This window comes from Onychostoma macrolepis, chromosome 01, assembly GCF_012432095.1.
Source record: "Onychostoma macrolepis isolate SWU-2019 chromosome 01, ASM1243209v1, whole genome shotgun sequence".
Taxonomy (NCBI): domain Eukaryota; kingdom Metazoa; phylum Chordata; class Actinopteri; order Cypriniformes; family Cyprinidae; genus Onychostoma; species Onychostoma macrolepis.
In genome coordinates this window covers 19,063,608-19,086,266 of record NC_081155.1, presented here as the reverse complement: position 1 = coordinate 19,086,266, position 22,659 = coordinate 19,063,608, and the positions used below count along the sequence as shown (strand labels likewise).

The window sequence follows — 22,659 nt, the reverse complement described above, 5'->3', positions numbered from 1 at the left end:
ACAGACTTCATAGCTGTGTGTTTCCTGAAAAATAATTATACTCGTAACGTCAGTCAACCAATTACAATCAAGCGTTTAACAGTCCTGTGTTATAAAACTTATAAAACACCCGAGTAATGCTAAAGTAATGAATAAGGGCATCCCATAGTGAATCGATGCGTTTTTGTAAGAAAGATATTCATAATTAAAATGTTATAAACACTTTTCTCTTAACTTCCGCTAACTGTCATACATGCAAGCCGTTCCGGGCGGATGGCATTATAACGCTTGTAAAGAGCCCGGACAATTTTTAATATAACTCCGATTGGATTTGTGTGAAAGAAGAAAGTCATGCACCTCTAGGATGCCTTGGGTGAGTAAAGCATGGGCTAATTTTCATTTTTGGGTGAGCTAACCCATACTACAATTTTAGTACCTTTCACAAATACATCACCACTGACTGTGATTAGAACAGTGTCATTTTAATATCAAAGAGATTCTATTATAGTTTCTAATCTTATTATTATTATTTTTAAATCGTTTTAATTTTAGGTTTTTAACCGTTTTTAGGTTATTTTTAATGTTTAGTTCTTAATATTTATTTCAGTTTTATTTATTTTAATACAAAGTTAAACTAAATAATACACGTTTAATTTTTTAATAGTTCATATTTTTTAGTTAACGTTTAAGTAACAATGTTTTTATGATTTTTTTAGTTTAGCACTTGCTGTTTTTTATTTGCTGTGTTGCTGTCTTCTAAATACGGAAAAGTAGTTATTTAAGTGTGAAAGTAATGTGTTTAGTAAATGATATTAGTTTATAATATAACGAAGCGGATAAAAACCGTTTTGTCCAACAAGGCCACCGTACAACCCGTGACGTCACGCACAACAACATCATTGTCCGTCTGCTCAGCTCTTTCTGACACTGATGAGGATTGATGCATTAGTCAAATTCACACATTCACAAAATAAACTAGGTAGTATGCACTACAGTCATCTGGACATTATGCGACAGCTGCTCGCGCCTAAAGGACGTGTATTTCTGCTCGCGCTCCATGCTGTCAGGCAGCTGTAATGAGCTCGATGCTAAGTTAACTGAGGATTTTATCATCGGGGTTTGATTGACTGGCCGTGAAAGTGTGAAGTGCAACATTTACCGTGAAATTAAGTTCCCAAAATACTCATGCGTGAAATGAGTACTCAATAGAAAATAAAATATTTGAGGTAGAAATCAACATGGGTGGTCATTAATGTCTTGATCATTCAGCGGTCAGTTTATCTGGATAAGAACGAGCTCGAGTAGATCGGACACAGGATGACGGACACCCTGATCCTCTCCTTCCAGACTCGGCTGTCTGCGGTCATGGAAACTGTCCTCAAGACCACCATGTACGAGATCACACGGCTAGTGGAGCAGAGCTTCTTGGAGCAGATGGATCGAGGCAAGCGAGAGGCGGAGGTGTTAAAACGGAGGCTGATAGTGTCGGAGGCCAAACTGAGAGAACGGGAGAGGTTTAAGAGGGTGAGGTGTGTGGACTGTGGTCGGACAGCGGTGTCCAGGAGGAGGATACTACACCGAGGCCCCGAAGCACAGAGCAGTGAGTAGAAACCAGACTTTCCAGCAGGACCGTCGCCTGTCAGTGACAAATAACAACGTGCAGTATGTTGGTTACAGTTCCGTGCATCTATACAAAATGGTTATGCCATTTTCAATAAAAATTTCATTAAAAATACAGAAGTAATTTCCCTGTCATCACTTTCAGCAAAAGTTTCTGTACATTCAATGTGTTATATTTGTCTTTTTTTTAAATATTTATAAGAACTCAATGAACTTCACTCAAAGTAATGAGGATCTAAAGCCGTGGTTCTTAACCTTTTTTTACTTTAAGGCCCCCATTACAGTCATTAAGGGAAAATATGATTTCAGTTTACGTAATGATTTTATAGAGCTATATTTTGTTTTAATGTATTAATGATAATTTATGAATGTAAATATTTTTAAGCAATCTTGCGGCCCCTTTGGAAGTTTGCTGAGCCTGATCTAAAACAGGGTTTTAACAAACCTACAAATGTCAAATGGCTTAAAAATAAGTTATTTCCTTGTCATAATTTTCTAGAAAATTGTCAAGGTGTTATAGGCCTATTTCCTATATTTATGAGGAAAAATACTGAAACGAAATCATAGAACAGGTGTATTCTAGCCATGTTTTTGTGTTAATTGCATTTTCAATATATTTGAATAATTTAAGTTATTCAGACCTCTGTTTGAGTGTCACAGCGTCATTGACTGATGTTTCACATGACATTATCATGAAATTATTATATTCAGTAAAATAAGTTATTTATTGGACACTGAAAGCTATTCTTCTTCTTCAAAGGTTTGGACCATCCACTTGTTGTAAAGCAGGAAAGTGCCCCTGACAATAGCTGGAGGTGCAGTCCCAAGGGAAGCGCAAATCAGGAGAAGCCTTCAGCAGCTCCAGAAACTACACAAAATGTGTGTATGGTGTTGTTTTACTGGTAATATCCAGTGACCCAGAAGACAATTTTTTTGAGTGCCAAAGGGCATCAGTAAACTGATCTCAAACTAAATTACAGTTAATTTTGATAAACCATTTGTTTGCTCATGCTATTTGATTTGATATCATCTAATGCAATAAAATTAAGACATTTTAAGCCTGGCTTCGATGTCTAAATACTTAAGCAATATACTGGGCCATTGTAGTTTGCTGAGATATGTTAGTATCATTTTAACTTTAGTAAGTATGAAGTTTCTAATTCACATCTGTTTTGTGCATGACAGCCTGATCAAGTGTGTGAACCTAAACCTGGAGGAGAAGTGAAAGAGGAAGCAACAGAGGCTAGAGACCCACAAGCTCGTCTAGTAATCCATCCTCATATACACAAACAAAAAGATCTTCCGGGCAGTGTTGAAGAGAACAATGGACTCCGCAATACAGATTCTGACCACAAACCAGGTGGCAGATCTTGCACTGAAAGACCTGTGGATGAGGATGAGGTCAGACACAGAAACCTCCCAAAATGGTTTGACCCTAAAACAGACCCTTTAGCTCGGTCATCTGTTTCACAGCCAGAACCAGTCAGGACCTCAGTATCTTCAGAGCCTCCGGGTTTGAGACCGCAAGTGGGCAGCATAGACTCAGGGCCTGTTAAACAGGAAGTTGTAGTGATGCTTCCACCGGACTGGGAAGATATGGAAAGGATCAGGCCTCCGGTGGTTTCTGCTCATAACAGTGCTAAGAAAACACAGTTAGATCTTCAGCCTGGAGATCCTCTCACCACTAGGCCTCAAATACAGGAGCGAGTTTCCTATCCTGCGCCTCCCGTCAAGGTTCAGAACCTTGCACCACAAACCATGCAGCATCTCAGATCACCCGTGAGGAAAAACACAAAAATTGTTCTACATCCCAATTCGGTTGTGACTGATCATGGCGCAGTTAATGTAGACCGGGTACAGCCTATCTGCAAAGCCCTTCCAGGTCCAAAACCCTCTCACGTCCGTCAGTATCCTGAAGGAGCCGCTACAGGTGAAAGAAGTTTCAGTACCATACACCCAGGAAGAAGTCTGCCGCAGATGGTCAGTATGAGGGTTCAAGGGGACACACGGCACCATTCGGCAAAGACGATGCACAATTGCAGCCAGTGTGGAAAAGGCTTCTCTCATCTGTGTCACCTCAGAGCTCACCAGCAGATTCACACAGGTGAGAGGCAGTTCTGCTGTACCATCTGTGGACGGAGTTTCACCAAACTGAGTAACCTGAAAGCACACCGCAGGGTTCACACTGGTGAGAGACCTTACATCTGCACAGACTGTGGGAAAAGGTTTACCCAGAAATGCAACTTGAAGAGACATCAGAGGATTCACTCGGAGTTCACTCACTCTAATGTATGACGAGACATGGAGGGCTGATAGCGGTAGAATCTGGTACTTTACACATTAACATATTAATTGACGTTTCGTTGACTGGTTAATTTATTTTTAATATCATGCATCGTGTTAAAAGTACTAAACCTTATGCTCTAAAAATTTTCTTCTGTAGTGATGTGACCGGATCACTCAGGGGAAAATACCAATTTTGTCAAGATTAAATTTTTTTTTTTTAAAGCAGAGCACTTTTCCATTCTCTCTAGATATAACAGGCTATTTCTCACAAATAAATGTCCACATTTTACCCTAAAATCAAAAGAGAGAAATATATATATTAAATGCAACAGACACACCTACTGTGCATGCATTACAGTTATGTAAATGCAACGCACAACAACAACAACAACAACAATAATAATGATAAATTATAATGGGCCTGAAAATAGACTTTCTGTGTGCAAAATGTAATTTTCCATACTTTTGATTTTGGGGTGAAATACGACCTGGACAGTTTCTCCCATGCTACGGAAATTTTCTCTATTTGTTATTGGGTTTGGTGGTTCCTCCGGTTATCAAAATTGAGTTTTACAAGCCTTGATGAATGCAACACAGTTACTTGAGTATAAACTGTTAAATTAGATCCCTTCTGATTTGTTTGTATGTTCAGATGCGTAGCATTAGCTCTTTGAAATGGTGCATATATAATGGTGCATTACTGTTTTTTTTCCTTTTCCTTTAAGATATGCAGTAAACGGTTTTAAAAACAAATTTATGTGCATATGCTGATGTGGGCTAAAATAGTTACATGTTCATATTTAGATGTCAGTGGTTAAAGGTTCAAACCTATGCAGGAGGGCCAATGAAAGCACCTGCTAAACTTCAAATGACTATTTTAAAATGTAATGACATTAAATGACATGGTTCCAATGTTTTTTTTTAGAGTGTAAAGAATGAGTAACAGTACAGCTGGTACATTTAAGCTACTTTCTCTTCTGTTTTTAGTTTAATGTCTTTAATTGATTAAATGCCACAGACTTGTGTTTTATTACACACTGAGCAAACTCTTCCAATAATGCATGCAAACAGATTATTGGTTAATCAGGTACACCACAGTAAGCCACGTGTATTACAGGCTCTATGACTGTAATTAAAATTATTTTCTTCTTTTTCTGTGAAAATGAAAAAAATATAAATTATGAAATTGCATTGAAAATGGACCAAATGGCAGCAAGTTAATGTCTCCATTTTTGTCATACATATGTTGTTTTGTAAAGTTCATGTCAGCAAAATTAAATACTTCTCCATCTGTTTGGTATGTACTTGGGTCATGTGATATTCTCATGTGGTCTTTTTAATAACTGACATGTTCTCCTTTCCTGATACTATGTAATACTGATACACTAATACCACAGTAATGCTCTGTGGTAACAGCACAGGATTAAACAAACTTTAGGCCTGTGTAGAGCAAGATGTGGCACTTTTTACTGTGTTTTTTGTGACACTTGCTGTTTGAACACACACAATTATAAATGATTAGAATGCTACATGGTCTTAAAAAATCATACGTGATCTTCACAGTCAAAAATATCTGCCATAGGAAACTAATGGGAATTAATACAGAGCAGGTTTTTTGTTTTAAAATCTAAAAATCAGCACCTAAGTAGTCCTTGATAATGTCTAAATAAATACATATTCAAATCATAAAACAGGTCTTAAAATACACGGTCCCACTTTATAACTTACATTTAAATTAATAATTTGATACAATGTACTTGTTGTGTACATACATGTTTTTACATTGTACTTATTTTTAAAATACCTATATGTAGTTACATCTGTAATTAATTTCTGTAATTACATTTATAATTACACTGTTGCCCCATCCCTTACACCTTAACCCACCCTTAAACCTACCCATACCACCAAACCTGTCCCTAACCTTACCCATATCCCACCTCAATAGCAGCAGATGTGTTTTGCAATACAATATGAACACAATAAGTACACTGAACTTATTTTCTGATGTAAGTACATAGTAGTTAAGGCCACCTAATATAAAGTGTGACCCAATACACTTATTAGCTACTAGGGAATACACAGTCTATTGGGCTACAGCATCTAGTGGTATTACATGCATTTTCTTTATTTCTCCCACCAGGTGGCATCAATGCTTTGGATTTTAACTTAAACACTGTGTTAACTATTAATATATATATATATATATATATATATATTTAATTAATTATTTATTATTTTTTTCTAATATTAGTATTATTTTACATAAATAAATGGTGCAATGGTCTTGTCTAGTCTAGTAATTGCCATTTATGCACAGATCAGAAAACTAAACGTCGCTCCCTCAGCTCACTACTAGCACACTATTGTGTGGCATCTTCCAGTCCACTGGAGGGCAGTAACAGGAAACATCAACATTTTCTGCATCCGCTCAAGATGACACTATCAACATCAACGATCATAATACTACAATAATACCGTCTTTTTTCACGTTATTCCGCGGGGGTTTTCCTGAGGAATTCGCTGTGCGAGGGTCGTTTTCACAAGGTACTTACCGTCTAAACAATGTGGCTTTTGTTATTTGTCAATGTCCTGTTCATTTCATTTACTTTTTACATAAAAGGCCCGAAGAGCGGGTCACTACCGAGCTTATTTACCATAGAAAACCAAGTGAAACTATTCATATGCATATATAGACGTATTTCTAATAACATAGCATTGGTAGCGTTGCAGTAATAATCAGATTGTGTGTTGCATCATGCACGTGGTGCACAAACAACAATAACAAAACGCCCACCTGCTGAGAGTCTTGATGAAAATACAGATTTGGAACATCTTGACACGGGTTTTAGTTGGTCGCCACGATGCCAGTAATATCACAGTTTTCTGACGCTGTCTTTGTGTGTTTTTAGGGTGATTATTTTCACAGGAGTCATTCACTGCATCAAGGTGTCCTCGAGGCGGCAGGACGATGTCAGAAGCCCTTTTCCTCACATTCCAGTCTCAGCTCTCCGTTGTCATGGAGACCGTCCTCAAGTCAGCCATGTTTGAGATAACCAGGCTGGTGGAGGACAGCTTCCTCGAGGAAGTGGGTCATCGTAAACAGGAGGTGGAGGTCTTGAAACGAAGGTTGCAGTTGTCAGAGAGTAAACTGCGGGAGAGGGAGAAGGAGAGGGAATGTGAACGGGGGAGGAAGACACGGTGCCCGGACTGTGGCCGAACAGGAGAGTCCAGCAGCAGAGATGAGAGCCAGCCTGTAGAGACAGTCCGGGGTGAGCTAAACTACTGTTATTATCGATAACTTAACTATTAAAATCCATCCATCCATCCTTTCCCGTTATAACTGATCCTCTGCAGGGAGGGCTGGAGCCTAATCCAGCATCTCGGAGTCAGACTCAAATGCAGGCTATTAACTGAAATAAAATAAAATAAAAGTATTAGATGTAAAAGGTAAACATGTAACTTGGATAAAAATAGAAATGCCTGAAATAAAATAAGTTGAAATACTAAAACTACTCACACTGAAATAAAAATAAATTTAAGTTAAAGTATTTAAAAAACAAATCCCAATAAAAATGTCAAAGCTAATTAAAAGTGTTTTTTATTTTATAATAGTAGGCTATATAAATAACACTGGTTACAGCACATCTAAAACTGGACAATAACAAGACACTAGACTTAAATAAATCTGAAATACATAGAATTAAATAAACATAATACTATACATAATATTTTAAATTTAAATTTGTTATTAATTTATATATAGAATAACCATTTTTATATATACTGTTATTAATCTACATGCATATAAATGTAAATAGTTAACAGTAATAATATTTATTGTTTGCTACAAATTTATTCATATATTCTATCTATCTAAACATGTCCTTTTATAAAATTGTATTATTGTTATTTTTACTAATGCTACTCTTATTATTTTGATTATATTCCTACACTTGGAAGTTCACCAGAACATGTCGTTTAAAATGCCTGAAGAACTTCAAAATGTTAATTGTCAATTTAATAAATATTTGCAAGCTACAGCAGTGTGCAGTGCTTTCTCCATTCTCACCAGCAGAAGATAATAGGTGATTGTTTTTTTTTTTTTAACTTTTATCACTGACCTGCAGAATGACAGTTTCGTCTTGCAAATCAGTACAGTATTCTTTAAATGAGTGAAGTCCTCCATTTATAGATTGCAATGCATCTGTGTTCTTACTGTTAAGAACATAAGATAAATATATACATTCTTCATATGTTCAAATACTTATGCCGTTCCGTTCCTTAATTTTGTTTCCTTTCTTCTGGTGCAGGAGCAGACAGCCTTTGTTTAGGCCTAAGCCTGAGAGATCAGTCTACCAATCAACCTACACTGACTGAAGAAGTCTGGAGTGCCAGACAACGCCTGGAGTCTACCAAACAAACAACGGCACACACGCACTCTAAGGAGAAGAATGATGTACACAGACAGAATGCAAAAGAGATCGTCACACCTAACTCCAATGCACAAATTCATCAGGATTTTCTGCAGAGGATTCTGGGCAATTCAGTCGTTCACAGTGAGTCCACTAGTGACTTCAAACCCAGAGTGAGCAATTTAGACAAATCCGACAAAAACTTTACTCTTGATAAGGAAATGGACTCAAACCACTCAAGACTGTTACAAAGTCCTTCGGCTCAGGATGCACACGAGGAACTTCCATCGTCTTCACCAAACAGTAGAGTAAAAACAGAAACGGAGCTGGATCTTCTACCTGTCAAGGAGGAGGAAGAGATGGTTCCGGTGTGGGACAGCGTCAACAGAGATGACGGATGCCATGCAGAAATGGCTGATCCGAGTCAGGGAGAGCTCAGAGGACCTTGTGATCAGGAGGAGATACAGGTAGAAAGCTTTCCAGGTCTAAACTCTCTCGACATGCCAGACGCCACCTCATATTTCACACCTTATTCAGTCAGCACACTGGTACATCAAGGTATTAGGGCACAACATAGTAATTTATGCACAACAGAGCTGATGCTCTCTAGCATACCAGAGAGGTCACATTCATTTGTCCAACCAGAAAATGGACAAAGTTATCCTGGTTCAAAGAGTTCTGTCCTCTATTCTCACATTGATGTTTGTCCAGGCGAGAAAGCAGTCAGCCATGCACAATACCCAAAGCGTTTCTCCCAGGACAAACATGGGACGCCTGAACAAATCCATGCAGAAAGATCCCACCATTGCACCCAATGTGGGAAAAAGTTTGCGAGAGCATGCGACCTCAAGGCTCATTCGCTGATCCACAAGGGCAAGAAGCCTCTGAGCTGTTTGCAGTGCGATCAGACGTTCGCGTACAACTTCGAGCTCAAGGCTCACCAGCGAAACCACTCAGGGGAGCGACCTCACGTCTGTCCACACTGCGGCAAGGCCTTCGCTCGAATGAGCAACTTCAGGCAGCATCAGAACATCCACACGCGCGAGAAACTCTTCAGCTGCACTCAATGCGGGATGCGATTCAACCGAGCCACCAACCTGCGAGTTCATCTCAGACGACACAGCCACGCGGGGAAGACTTACAATTGCCCTCATTGTGGAAAGAGCTTTCTGAATCCCAGGCAGATGAAGGCTCATTTACTGAAAGCCCATGGAAGAGGAGGGAAATAAACATATCTAATTTATGTTTGGAAATTCAGTTTGAACTGATTCCGAATTTGATCAATTCATGTTTACATATTATAAACGGTCTGCACTGTTAAAACTGTGAATGAAGATACCACTGTCCCATGGTTGCCACCTTAGAGACAACTAAACAAGATCTGGACAAATTGTTATGCATGGAATCTTTGCATTACGGAAAGATGAGGAAATTTACTTAGGTTTAATACATCTGCATATATAAATTGGAATGACTGATTTTCATCAACAGGAATTATTTTGCTGTTGTATGATCAATGTGTAATAGCTGGTATATATTATGTATTTAAAGTTTTATATATTCCTTCCAACAACAGTAAAGACAGAGTATGTATGTAGCACATCCTCTTTCCTGAGAATGTCTTTTTAGAATTACTTTACACTTTATATTTTGACTAAAAAGGTACCCTGGCCTTCACTTAAACTGTGATGTGTCCCTGTTGCTTCAACTTTCATGGCATTTTGTTGGAAAAAGTAAATGAACCATCAGATGTAGCAACTACTAGCACCTCTCTTTCTTGTTCCTGACAATCAGTCCCACCTCATCAAGTCAGTAAATTTAGTCCAAAATGCTCCAGATCCATTTCAGACTTCAAGTCTCCTTTTCAGTGTTTTTATTTTTATTTTTTTGGATTGATGAACACTCTTGTTGGACAATACAAGACCTCCTGCTCAGCCATTTCCACAAGATTTCTGTGATCTCCAGCAGCATTGTGTCTTGATGCCTGCCTCTCCTGGAGTGATTGTAGTCGGACAACTATTATCCCCTACATACAGGTCATTATCTGATGGATTTGTATACTTTTTTCCAACAAAAGCAGTAAATGCTAGCAAGACATTAAATTGGGAATATTTAATTTGATATTTGATACTTTTCATTATTCCTTCTGACTAATGCAAGTCTGCAGATATTTTTGACAAACATTCAGCACTCCATTTGAAATATAATTTTAAATGAATATTGTCTGTGTTTTTGCAGTCTAATCATTGTCTGTTATGATAATAAACAAACACATTATATGCACGCGATTGTATACAGAACCTGAGAATTAACTGTATTTTAATACAAAGCAGTCAGTCTCTCAACCACGAAACATGTTTTTTGAGCAGAATATTACAGAAGCATAGAAATGTTTCTAAATGCATCCAAATTGATATGAAATTAACAATGAAAATTGTGGTTTACTAATTTGTTGTTGTGTTTGTTGTAGATCGGCCAAAGCTTTGCAGAACACGTTTCCATGGAACAAGGAAACTTGCATCCGATAAACAAGCAGAGGACATTCAGTGTAAGCAGTTATATAAAGTGAATTTCATTTATAGGCTCTTGGACGATCATCAAGTAACTATTACTTGTTTCTTGTTTTTTCACCAGGTTGTGGCCAGGGAGATCCTGACTCAGTTTCAGGTGTGGCAGAGGGCCTGCTATAGCAGAAACATTGAGTGGGGTCCGATTACAGCGAAGGTTCAGTCCTCTCTATTTGTTCTGTCTGATGAGATGATCTGTTTTGATTACCTAAAATGAATGAAGATAAAGTCATGTTTTCAGAGAGTGTATTGTGCTTTACTTTTACACAGATCATTTCCGCATTGCCGCAGTTGTATGGACGGGAGGCAGAGGTGATCGTACGATGTACTAAGATGCTACACAACCGCAGGGATTACCTTCGAAGGAGAGCAAAGGTTAGAGTTCACAGGTTCAAAGATTGAATCTCTTAATTGCTTGTATTATGATGAATCATACATATGAATTCCTCTTATTTATGACACAGTTGTGTGAATGAAGGTAATTCCCTATAGGGTTTATATTGCTTGGATGTAATGGAAGAAAGATAATCTGAATTGACATGATATGTATAACATAACAATTAGAATAATAGATAAATAGGCAAATAGATTATTTTAAACAAATGTATTAGCATAGGCGTTTTGAAAATCTGTCCTACTAGCATAGGATGGTCTGCCCATACAATTTTTTAAAGGGATATTTCACCCAAAAATGAAAATTCTGTCATTAAATTCTCACCCTCATGTCGTTCCAAACCCATAAGACCTTTGTTCATCTTTGGAACACAAATTAAGATTTGTTTGATGAAATCCAAGAGCTTTCTGACAGAGAAATGATCAACAGATCATTTGATTTAATGGATTGAACGGATTAAAGAAAATGTTCTTCCATAACCTTCAAAAAAGTGTAAAATATAAAAAAGGCAAATATAATTGAATGGATTTAGGTTATTAAATACATTATGTGCACAAAAAAAAAAAATAAACTTCACATTATAAAAAAACAAATAAAAAAAACAAGCAAAAGGACAGTTCAATCATTTTTGGTCAGCATTATTGCATTGCCTGTCTGTTAGAAGAGGGTTCTGCTGCAGACTGTAGCACGATGACGTAGTTCATCTTATCCACTACATAATAATTTGGCTGGCATAGGGGATGTTTTTAATGCAAATGCATAATAGGGCATTTTGGTGACACACTGGATGTCTTTAATGCACATGCGTAATAATGAGGATTATTTGTCATCATACTCCATGACAAGGATGGACTCAACACCAACAAGTGAAACAGTAAGTGAATGAGCACAATTTGTGTTGTTGTTATATTGTTCATGTGTTTTAATGACACTTGCATTATACATTAGCCCTTTTGGAATTGACTAATTGTTTTCCTAACATCATGCTGGGTCCTCATAACCCCTATATTGCAAATGTAAAAATATTTATAATAGATTTTAAAAGTTGTCAAGGCAAACTTTATACTGAAAAATATCAAGCTCATCAAGCTGAAATCTTGATTATAACATTGTTAGCAAATTTTCTTATTCAAAATGTTGATGTTAAAGATGTTAATCATTGTTTAATTGTAAATATCCTTTTCTAGACGCATATTACTGTCCTTAAAAATGGAGAAAGCCCCTGTATCTCTAAGTGCACTCAGTGTTGTGACAAGTATCACTGCCCATTTTGTGAGACCTGGGTCTACAAGCCAAGAGAGTCAGGGAGTGTTGTTAACCACGTCCAGAATCATCTGAAGTTGGCTGTCCTGCAGGATGGTGTGTATAATGTTTCCAAATTCATTAAAATGTTCTTTTGTCAAGGCATATTAATTCACTCTTGTTTTACTTTTTTTCAGATTACATTATTGTCAAGTGTAACTTAAAATGCAGAGAATATGCCCATTTTCATTGCTGCTACTGTCCTGCCACTGTTCTTCGAAGAGCCCAGTTAAAAACGCATCTCGCAAAATGCAAGCAGAAGTTCAATGCTGAAGAGGAATCTGAAGGAGCCTGTTCATTTGAGGAAAGTCCTTAACATGAGTAGTGCATTTTTATTTATTTTTTTTAGTTTTGATACTGTGATTCACTAGTTCATATATTTAGTTCCCTGTTAGCTACATGTAACACTCAGAAGTATTTGGTGGATTATGAAACTATGTTGTGGAAATAAACATTAAGTAAGAATGTATCTGTGCTTCTTCTTTTGGAACTGTGAAGTGCTGTGAAAGGACTAAATTATCTGTGTACATTATCTAAAATAATCTGTCATTTTACCACTTCTGAGATGCCACATGATATTAATAGTTCATCTTTTGAAATGGTCTTAACCGTGGACTTCTCAACTTCCCAGACCTGCAGTTTTTCCTCTCCGTATGAGTAAAACAGACACATGCAACATATGTAATGTGAGCACAGTCTCCTGGAAAATAACATTACATATAAAAAATAAATTTACTTGTGAAAGTTCTTATCAACAGTTACTACTCAAAATATTTGTTATGTTGAATAAAAAATGAGCTTAACATATATAATTGCAAACAGTACTTGAAAATAGCATCCTCTACAAAAAAATAAAATAAAAAATCATGTCCTAAAGCTACTTCATCATACTACAGTCTGCAGCGAGAAGAGTTGTTCTGTTGTGCTCAGAAGAGGGGTGACACCAAAAAAATTAATAAATCTGGTTTTGGGGTTTGTACATTTTTTATTAATTTAATTTATATAAATGTATCAGTTTCCACAAAAAAGTTAAGCAGGAGAGCAGGAAACCTTTCAACATTTATAATAATAATAAATATTTCTTGTGCACCAAATTGTCATATTAGAATGATTTTTGAAGAATATTGTGACACTGAAGACTGGAGTAATGGCTGCTGAAAATTCAGCTTTGCATTCACAGGAATAAAATACATTCAGTAAAGACAGACTGCTCTGTCTCAGCTTTCTTATTTCATTACTCATTTAAATAGCAAATGGTGCTTGATTACATTACCACCATGCCAAACATTGTTGGAAAGTCAGCAGGGCCATTAACTCAGGAGTCGCTGGGTCTTTTAACACCCACCTACTGTGAAACGCTACCTGACTTGTTGTGATCCTTTATTGCATTATGTAAATGAAGAAGACAACTGAAAATCTGCTATTGTGAAACTAGTTTTGCTTGTTGTCCAGACAGACTCCTCTGTGGGCAGAATAAGCTACAACATTGACCAGCTTTTATACTGATAAATATTTAATTTCATTTTTTACACCAGCCTCACATCTTACTGGAAAATCTATAGACTGCAGACAGAACAGGGTGGTGCTCCTACACTTTAGTGTATTTGTTATTTAATTTACTCAGCTTTTAACAGCTTTTTTTGTGTTTAGGCCATATCTCAGTTTATTGTGAAGCCTCACAATTTCCAGTTTCAAATGCTGAACTTTAAAATGATGTGAAACATCTTTTTAAGATGCCCTTTTCTCCTGCAGGAAACTGCTGTGGAGAGAAATCTGTTACCTATGGGCCAGCGATATCTTGTACAACTTCAAAGAGGTGATGGTCAAAATGTAAAGTTGTGAATAAAATATAGTTGTATGTGACATTGTCCTCTGCTGTTTTTTGTGTGCAGTTTGATATGTTTTCCTTCTTTAAGGAACATAGTCCGGCAGACTTTGTAACATTCATGGGAACTCTGGGTGGGTTAAAAGAACAAGGAATGAGGAGAAAGCGAGGTTAAAATCATAGAACCAAGTAGATGGGGTGCATTTTTAAGTTTAAGATTTGCTGTCTGGTCTGTATCATTCCATGTAAATTACGAGCTTTATTGATAAGTATGTAGAGCATGAAACACGGATGGACAAATACTCGACTATGTAAATAAATGCATGAAAATAATTTTATACACGTTCACCAATTTTCCTGCTCAAAACACATGGGTTTATTTACTGTTTCTATGTTTGTCTACATGAACAAAAGGTTTGTTACGACACATGCCAACAATACTACTACAGCTAAAAATGCAGTTTGCCCTCAATAATGTTGTGGAATACGGTCCCGCTGATATTTGTTTCCTGTCGGCCCGTTATGCGGTAACGCTTCACACTCCACACAGCGGCTGAGGGATTCAGAGCCCGTGTCTCAAACGGGCAGAACTGATATTTCATCGAAGGTAAGCTTCTCTTTTATGAGATATTTGTTTACATTTGAATGTATAGGCTGTGTGTTCTACTAGTGGTTCTCTTTTCCAGAATTTGCACAGGCGCCATCATTAAATGATTCCCGCTTCAGACTATTGATGAGATGAGGAGAAGTTGTGGCTTTTCTACTAACTTAACAGTGCAGGTTATTTATGAAAAGAACGTGACCACTTTATCTTGGTTAGTTTACAGAAAGCGGGGCATATTAGACCCGAACAAATTTTGTATGCACTCTTTTTGGGGAGAAATCAGTTTTCGCCCTTAGCCGTGCTTTAGCAGACATGTCCCTTTAAACGAGAAAAATGCCCCCCATCCACGTTTTTTTTTTTTTCCACGGGTCATGTCCTGTTGAAACCTGCATAGACAGCTGGCCATAAAAAGTTTTTTAGACCTTTCTTTCTTCCTTTCTTACACAAATTTGCCATTTTTAAAATAATTTACATTTTTTAGATAATTTCAAAGTTGGTATTGTTAATAACTGTCCGCCGTTTAAACCAGGTAAGTTAAACAAAATGGTTGCTGCAAAATCTTAATATACATGTATTTTGTAAACATCTTAAGATATTCTGCTTGTACGTGGTGACAAATAGATGATCAGTAACTATCCTGAAATCGTTTATTCACTGACATAAGTGCTGGGTTTGTCCGTATTTTTTAATAAATGTTCATTCATATATTTTGAAAGAATCAGAAGCACCTAAATATAATACACGAAGTGCCGTCTGAAATTTTCTTTTAAGATTTATATTTTTCTCAGGCTTCTTTGTTTATATTCAGTTATTTCACTTGAGAAATATGGCAAAGAAAAGAACCAATTAATTGCCATTAAACTGAAATTAGTAAACCTACAAAGGAGCCTGATACAAATGCTAATTTTTGAAGAAAATTTCAAATGGCTTTCACACAGACTTTTGATAGGTTTTTAAAAACTGTATTTAATGTTATTTATTAAATATAATTTTCACTTAATGTTAGGTTTTTCTAAAAATGTACTACTAAGGATGGATATTTGTAATAATAGCTACCATTTATAGCGGTACTCTATTTAAACAAAATGGCATATTATGCAAAACATTAATGATTTGTTTGATGCTTCCAAGAATGTCATAAATTAGACAGCCAGATGATATAAAATACACTAAACTCAGCAGTTCGCAGAAACAATCTCAAAAATAATCTAAAAACATAATCAACTAACATGAGTTTCTGTGACTAAGAAGCAGGACGTAGTTGTAATGGATCAAGAACATTTTCACTTCTACATCTTAATATGTCTCCTCTTTTGAAAGGTAACCTGAAATTGGACGGCTGTTTTTCAACGTAACTCTGTGTAGTTACACAATAGGAGGGCTGTGGGACACTAGCAGTAAGTCTGCCCTTTCTGTGTAAGAAATCCAACACCAGCGACCCACAATGGAAGTGGAGGATGCCTTATCGGCTAAGTTCAGGGTCCTGATTCACGGGCTCATGGTGACGACAACCTCAGAGATAGTCAAAATATTTAGCAAAGTGCTGCTGGAGACCAGAATGGAGATCACCCGGAGCTGGAGGGAGATCGATTTGTTGAAGCAGCAGATGGAGGAATGTGAGCAGCAAAAGACAGAGGCTATCATTAGGGCCCAGAGGAACGACTTCAAAAGAGAAGATGACGAGGTGGAAGTGTCACGTGTGAATTCTCAGCCTGATGTACAGAGCTCAGACACGGTCACACCAGAGGCGGTGGTGAGTGGGCAATGTGTTCTGTGGTCATTGCTTTCACTTGTTTTCAGTGCAGTGCAAATCTGCATAGAATCAATGTTGTTATTTCTGTGCTGTTTACCACAAAAATACAAAAGTTACATAATTTAAAATGAATAGCAGTGATTGGACTTGTTTCCAGTTGGTCATCATAGCCAATCTGTCATTTTACTGACATTCTGTTGAAAATGTATTATTTTCTGTAGAATCATTTGTGATGTTTTGTTAATATTAATCACCATGTTTTGTGTGTTACAGGGGCCTGAAAAAAGAGCAGAGAATGTTTCAGAACCAGAGACGACACAGTCAGGCACACCAGGTACTACTATTTTTGATTATTTTTCATGATAATAAATAGCAATAGACATAAATCTCAGGGAAATACCACTATAAAATAAAAAAAAATAAAGATTACATAAAAAAACGGGAAATATGATAAACTGTAAAGTTATCTCTGTCACTAGAGTTTGTTCTCACTGACCATATGAATCACTAAAATTATACAGAATTAAAGTGACAACGCTTTATTTTAATGGTATTTTTTTAAGCATTTTGCAGTGACGTTCTCACATAATCTGAGGAAAAACTTTTTCAAATAGTTTTTAATTGAAATAAAGCTGAAATAAAAATGAATATTAGTAGAAAATCTTAAACTAAATGAAAATTAAGTGTTTAAAAGTACTGAAATTACTAAAACAAATAAAATAAATTAAAGCTAAATAGAAATGTATATAAAAAACTAAAATAATAAATGGCAAAAGCACATAAAAATGGTTAACTTTTTAAATGAAAACTGAAAATAAAAACGAATTCAAAATATAAAAATATACTATAATAATATATAAATAATAGGGGTGGGAGCTAGGGCTGTCAAAATGGCTGAAAAACTAAATTCGAATTTTGTACTTAAATGTTATCAAAGTTCGAATTATATTCGAATTTTAAAAGGCATAATTTCAGTTAGGGAGAAAAAAAGCTTTTGGCTTCTCTCCTGAGGCCACAAGAGGGCGCATCGAGCAAAATATTACTAATCCACGGTTCTTCAAAGCATAAAATAACAGGACTATCTTTTGAAAATTGTGCATAATGTTTAACCTTGTATAATTAAGTTGATTAAACAATTATAAACAAAATAGCATCATGTATACAAGTTTAATACAAAGCACGGAAAACCAATCACAAAGAGTAACGTTACTTTTTTTTCATTTAAAAACACGAGATGCAGTGGAATTTATTCAATAATAAAATTATTGAAAAATTCAATAATTTTAAATGGCTTTCTAAATATTCGACTCTCTTTTGCGAGACGCGAGTGCAACGGTGATAGATGTCCCTCTAGAAAATGCGATAAATATGCGTTCTGTGTGAACGGCTTGGTTCCAGTTTTGACATAAACAACATCATCTCCGCATTGATGTTCTCTTTTTCCGCAGTATTTTAAATGAACAACGTATCCAGTGGGTTCAACTGGATAAGCTTAAAAAAGCATTAAAATGAAATGATACCTACCTACATCTTTATCGTATCTCGTGCGCCAGATAAAGGCTGCCTGACACGCCCCCAAAATTCGAATGCAAAACGTGGATTTTTATTTTAAATTCGACGAATATTCGAAATTCGATTTTTTTTTTTTTTGCCAGCCCTAGTGGGAGCTTCCACCCGCTGTGTTTTCTTTAGATATGCTTTCATTTATGCCGTTTGTAATGCAGTACTATTAGATGCACGAAACTCGTGCACTGACAGACTTTTACGTGCGCTTTGTGTTTTTTTTTTTTGTCCTGAAGCTCGATTGCGGCTGCGGTTAAATGCATTTTCGAATACTTTTATACGAAATTGATCTAAGCTACACACAGTCAGTTATGTTTTCAGAGCAGGACAAAACATCTGATATATCAAAATAGATCTGTGCATTAGTGTCAATGCAGCCTGTTAAAGCTGCCACTGTCTGATCTCATCAGTAATAGTCAAATTGCAATAATGCTGAGGAAAAAAAGAAAAACCCATAACTATTGTCTGTAGACTTTAGGATACTTAAAGAACACTTATTTTAAATAAGTAAATTTTGCACAAAATAAATTTGATATAAAATTTATGTGAAAATGTAGCCATGTGCAGTAAAATTGAAGACTGAGAATGTGAAGCATCGTGATATTGAGTTGATAATGATAATCGTAATTGAATTGAATCGTTAAACCAGTGAAGATTCACACACCTATTTTTAAGATGGCAGTACTGACACACAGAGATTCCAACTATAAACTAAAAGCATAGAAACTGCAATTTTGGTTAAAATGTAAAGTTGTAAATATGTATTTGCACAGCAGAAGAATTAATTGAGGAAAAAATGTAGATCAAGAATCGTTTTGGAATTGAAACGTGAAGTGCCTGAAGATTCCCACCCCTAATATATAATACTAATATTTTTCATCATCACCGTTGTGCTGAAGTAAAATACTTTTTTCTGATGTGCTTTCACTGAGTTTTAATAATACTAATTCGCAATTTTTTTGTGTTGATTCATTAGGCCGAAAGGTTCAGAAAATCTGTGCTACTGCTGAAAACAGCCAGAAGACCAAGTGCCAAGAGCCGAAATGCACACAACATGTGGTAAAACAGAAAGTTGTTTGTCCCACCAATGTGCCACGAGTGAGAGGGCGCAAATCATCAAGCAAGACCATGTCACAGACCACATCTAAAATCATTGTGAATGGACCATCTACGAGTGTGGACATATTAACAAAAACCCCAAAATCAGAGGTGATGAAAAAAAGAAAATTAATCAAATCGCCAAAGCACGTTACTGATGTGAGTGTTGCTCGTGGTCTTCGAGACCGACAGCACCTCAGCATGCAGAGGCACTGTCTGTGTTGTTCATCGGACGAGTGTGACCTCCAGTCTAGTCCTTCCAGAGCCCTGCACCAGGTCCCTAGTGTGTATATCTGTCGTAAATGCGAGAGGAGGTTTAAAACAGACCTTCTCTTCAAGAGTCACAATTGCCCAATGCCTCAGAATTGCAACAGGTGTGGGCAGATGTTCACTACACTTCAGGGGCTCACTGCACACAGTCAGGAAGTTCAGCCTCAGGTCAGCTGCAGTCAGTGTGAGCAAATGTTTGCCACTCAGTGTGCTTTAACCGTGCACAAACGGATCCACACCAACCTTATTGTTCCCAAGGATATTAAGGCTAAGAGGTTCGAAGTTCGTCTCCAAAGAATCTCAGACTCCCAGCTGGAGGCTGCTTTGTCATCAAAAAGCTCTCTCTTGCAAAATAACTCTTCAAAACAAGCTCTTTTGAGCGAACCGCAGAATGTGGCTACAGCAGATACAAGTCCTGGATCTGCAAGTAAACACAGTGCAGAATCCACTGCGGTGAATGTACCTGAGACCAGCGAGACACAACTATCACCCCAAAGTGTAGTGGAAAGCCTGGACTCAAGGCCAGGAACGCTGTCGGAGTCCAGTGTTGGACAGTCAAGTGTCAGGAAAGTCTATGCTGTCATGTCCAGCGCCTCATGCCAAATTCAGATGAGTGAGGATGCAAATGGATCAGAGGCACCAGCTGTGCATGAAACTGAAAAAGCAACAGATAACGGAAAACATGGCACTTCAAGTGGTGAGTCAGGACTCCATTCTCCTCCAAGAAAGCGGAAAATGACAGGTAATATTACAAAAATGGAAAAGTGACTGTATTCAGTATTATTTTTATGTAGATCATTTTGTGATTTTATTTTATTTTTTCCCCTCTAGATTGTTCTCATGATGCGTACAATGGCGTGTTTCCTGTTGAAAATATTCTGAGATGGAGAAACAATAAGGTAGGAATGAAGTGCATTTATGCATCATCCCATGAGCCTTTGAATCACTTTGAAAATAAAAAACAACATCATTTCATTTCAAAAGGGAAGAAATGAAGTTCGGGTCAAGTGGATGCCTTGCACATTGTGGTAAGTCTTCCTCATTTGATATCATACTCCCAAAGAGAAACACCAGCATTTAGTTTAACCTAGTTCCTCATTTCATTTCATATATGTGTAACTCAGTGGTTTGTCACATAGTAGTGTTCAACCTATATATCAACCAGGCTGAGTTTTTTCAGTTTGCCATATTCATGTCATATTCATTAGCTATGTTTCCATCCAAAGATGTGAATTTATCATGTGTGCGAAACTGCAATATCGCATAAAACGTTTGCAAATAAAGCACCGTTTCCATCTAATGAGTCAAAGAGAACAAATTCATCAGTTCCTTATAAACTGGCACTAAATATCACTAAGAAAAGTAGGAGAAGCCACTGTATATAATCATTTTCATATATAATAAATGGCTTGCGCCTCAGGGTGAGCAGACGAAACAACAAATGCGGTCATTGCTTTCGGAGGTGGATGCTGCTGTTTGGGAACGCACTCATGTAAGACTTTGACAGACAGACTTTGCTCAAGCATTTCAGGACGACCAAAATAACATTTCAGATGATGTTCAACGAAATCAGTCCGCTGGTTAGTCGAGTTATACCGTCCCATCGTGCAAAGTCACATGGCTTTTTTGATACGCATGGTGGAATTTATTCGGTAAATGTGTTTCCATCGTAGTTTATGCGCAGTTTTTCTTATCGGATAAAAAGTTTATCCTACTCAATTGTGTGCACAATTTTTTTTATGCACATTTTTAGAACTTATGCGCATCTTGGCGTTTCCATCCGGCATGTTTTTAATGCACTATTCCATAAAAATACGTGGATGGAAACATAGCTACTGTGTGCTGTATGTGAAATTAGTGATATCTTGTCTTTTTATTTATTTTTTTATTTTTTAAGATTCCCTGTGCACACCAGATTACAAGATTACGGAGTGCTCAGTTGGTTACAGTGTTTATGTCCTTTTTTATACATGTGTCCTTTTTTTAAACAATTTCTTTATTTGTGAAAAAACAATAAAATATAATTTCAGAGTCAAGTAGTTACCATCTTTCATGAAAAAAATCCCTGAGTTTAATTTCCTTTTTATTTTATTTTTTTACTTTTCTCAGTGGAGCAAAGTTTCAGAACACATGGGAACCAGCAGAAAGCTTTCCAGGCTATTTGGATGACAAGAACGAAGAGTCAAAGAAAAACTAAAAGGATCAAAAATGATATGTTGACTATGCTTTTATGAAGTTTTCTGATTACACTATAAGAATGTATGCTTTGCAATGCAGTTAATTTTTATTATTATTTTTTTGCCATGCCATTTTTTTTCTGTAATATACTTTGCTTGGTTGTTTCTGGTTTCTTACAGCTACCCTATAGATAAATGCATTCAAGTTAAAAATATGGTATCACTTTTTAAAACATAGTTTTAAATACCTGAGATGGGTCTTTTTCTTATTGTAGCTTGTCTTACTGTGATCTTGTCTTTTTGTAAAGTTAGTGTATTGTTTTAGATATTTAGTATTTGAATGTCTGCCTTTGTATTTACCTCACTGCAATCTTTGGTTAAGGGTTGAGTTACATGTTTACATGTTGTTGGTGAAACTTGTGTTGATGGATTTAGTGTTTTTTTTTTATTCAGCAATGATTTATGCTATTAATTGGCTAAACTATTTGTGGGTTAATGACTTTCACTGCAAATACCAGTATATTACTAAAACACCATTAATGTTCATTGCCTCTTCCTGTTTTAACTTGTATGTTATTATACCAAAGAATTCAGTTATGTTCAAGGCATATTTTAGGAAATTTGTGGAAGTGTTAACTAACGGTTGACAAAAAACAAAAGAAAAAAAAAGAAGGTGGTAAATGTACTGGAAAACCCCACAAACTCAAATAAACAGTTTCAAACTGGCAAGTATCATGGCACCTTTTCAACCGCATGAAAATCTTGCCAGTGTTGTGGTTATGATCATTGCATATATTTTCTGAAAT

At 36.6% G+C, this 22,659-nt stretch overlaps 3 protein-coding genes across 7 annotated transcripts; all 3 read left to right on the top strand.

Moving 5' to 3' along the window:
* Positions 1 to 153: 153 nt before the first annotated feature.
* Positions 154 to 5,333, top strand: si:ch73-109d9.3 (zinc finger protein 394). 2 transcript variants are annotated; one of them, XM_058779061.1, is made up of 4 exons: positions 154 to 352; positions 1,327 to 1,579; positions 2,360 to 2,478; positions 2,785 to 5,333. In XM_058779061.1, exons 1-4 carry the CDS (start codon positions 344 to 346, stop codon positions 3,892 to 3,894), a joined length of 1,491 nt encoding a protein of 496 aa, XP_058635044.1. In that variant the 5' UTR covers positions 154 to 343; the 3' UTR covers positions 3,895 to 5,333. The 2 variants fall into 2 exon arrangements, with proteins under 2 accessions (XP_058635044.1, XP_058635034.1); XM_058779051.1 differs by lacking the exon at positions 154 to 352 and having other exon boundaries at positions 836 to 1,579.
* Positions 5,334 to 6,255: 922 nt separating this feature from the next.
* si:ch73-109d9.1 (uncharacterized) lies at positions 6,256 to 14,914 on the top strand. Of its 4 annotated transcripts, none has more exons than XR_009271202.1 (8): positions 6,257 to 6,432; positions 6,798 to 7,157; positions 8,199 to 8,767; positions 10,771 to 10,848; positions 10,935 to 11,024; positions 11,138 to 11,242; positions 14,316 to 14,699; positions 14,803 to 14,914. XR_009271202.1 is itself a non-coding variant. In XM_058774655.1 (8 exons), exons 2-8 carry the CDS (start codon positions 6,857 to 6,859, stop codon positions 12,877 to 12,879), a joined length of 1,494 nt encoding a protein of 497 aa, XP_058630638.1. In that variant the 5' UTR covers positions 6,259 to 6,432; positions 6,798 to 6,856; the 3' UTR covers positions 12,880 to 13,032. The 4 variants fall into 4 exon arrangements, 1 of the variants encoding a protein (XP_058630638.1); XM_058774655.1 differs by lacking the exons at positions 14,316 to 14,699; positions 14,803 to 14,914 and adding exons at positions 12,449 to 12,620; positions 12,701 to 13,032 and having other exon boundaries at positions 6,259 to 6,432; XR_009271203.1 differs by lacking the exons at positions 14,316 to 14,699; positions 14,803 to 14,914 and adding an exon at positions 12,449 to 12,581 and having other exon boundaries at positions 6,259 to 6,432; positions 11,138 to 12,135.
* On the top strand, positions 14,850 to 22,576 carry zgc:66472 (uncharacterized protein LOC327494 homolog). Its single transcript, XM_058774642.1, has 7 exons — positions 14,850 to 14,995; positions 16,313 to 16,745; positions 17,019 to 17,079; positions 19,285 to 20,418; positions 20,508 to 20,575; positions 20,661 to 20,704; positions 21,786 to 22,576. The coding sequence occupies exons 2-7, from the start codon at positions 16,437 to 16,439 to the stop codon at positions 21,871 to 21,873; spliced, it is 1,704 nt and encodes a 567-aa protein (XP_058630625.1). The 5' UTR covers positions 14,850 to 14,995; positions 16,313 to 16,436; the 3' UTR covers positions 21,874 to 22,576.
* The last annotated feature ends 83 nt before the right edge of the window (positions 22,577 to 22,659 follow it).

What these genes read in the sequence shown, in the direction of transcription:
- zgc:66472 (XM_058774642.1), top strand. Translation starts at nt 16,437, where the DNA reads ATGGAAGTGGAGGATGCCTTATCGGCTAAGTTCAGGGTCCTGATTCAC. An exon ending in AAGAAAGCGGAAAATGACAG is followed by an intron (nt 20,419 to 20,507) that starts GTAATATTACAA and finishes TTTCCCCTCTAG; the next exon opens with ATTGTTCTCATGATGCGTAC. An exon ending in TGGATGCCTTGCACATTGTG is followed by an intron (nt 20,705 to 21,785) that starts GTAAGTCTTCCT and finishes TACTTTTCTCAG; the next exon opens with TGGAGCAAAGTTTCAGAACA.
- si:ch73-109d9.1 (XM_058774655.1), top strand. Translation starts at nt 6,857, where the DNA reads ATGTCAGAAGCCCTTTTCCTCACATTCCAGTCTCAGCTCTCCGTTGTC. An exon ending in GCCTGTAGAGACAGTCCGGG is followed by an intron (nt 7,158 to 8,198) that starts GTGAGCTAAACT and finishes CTTCTGGTGCAG; the next exon opens with GAGCAGACAGCCTTTGTTTA. An exon ending in GGGGTCCGATTACAGCGAAG is followed by an intron (nt 11,025 to 11,137) that starts GTTCAGTCCTCT and finishes ACTTTTACACAG; the next exon opens with ATCATTTCCGCATTGCCGCA.
- si:ch73-109d9.3 (XM_058779051.1), top strand. Translation starts at nt 1,297, where the DNA reads ATGACGGACACCCTGATCCTCTCCTTCCAGACTCGGCTGTCTGCGGTC. An exon ending in AGGCCCCGAAGCACAGAGCA is followed by an intron (nt 1,580 to 2,359) that starts GTGAGTAGAAAC and finishes TCTTCTTCAAAG; the next exon opens with GTTTGGACCATCCACTTGTT. An exon ending in CTCCAGAAACTACACAAAAT is followed by an intron (nt 2,479 to 2,784) that starts GTGTGTATGGTG and finishes TGTGCATGACAG; the next exon opens with CCTGATCAAGTGTGTGAACC.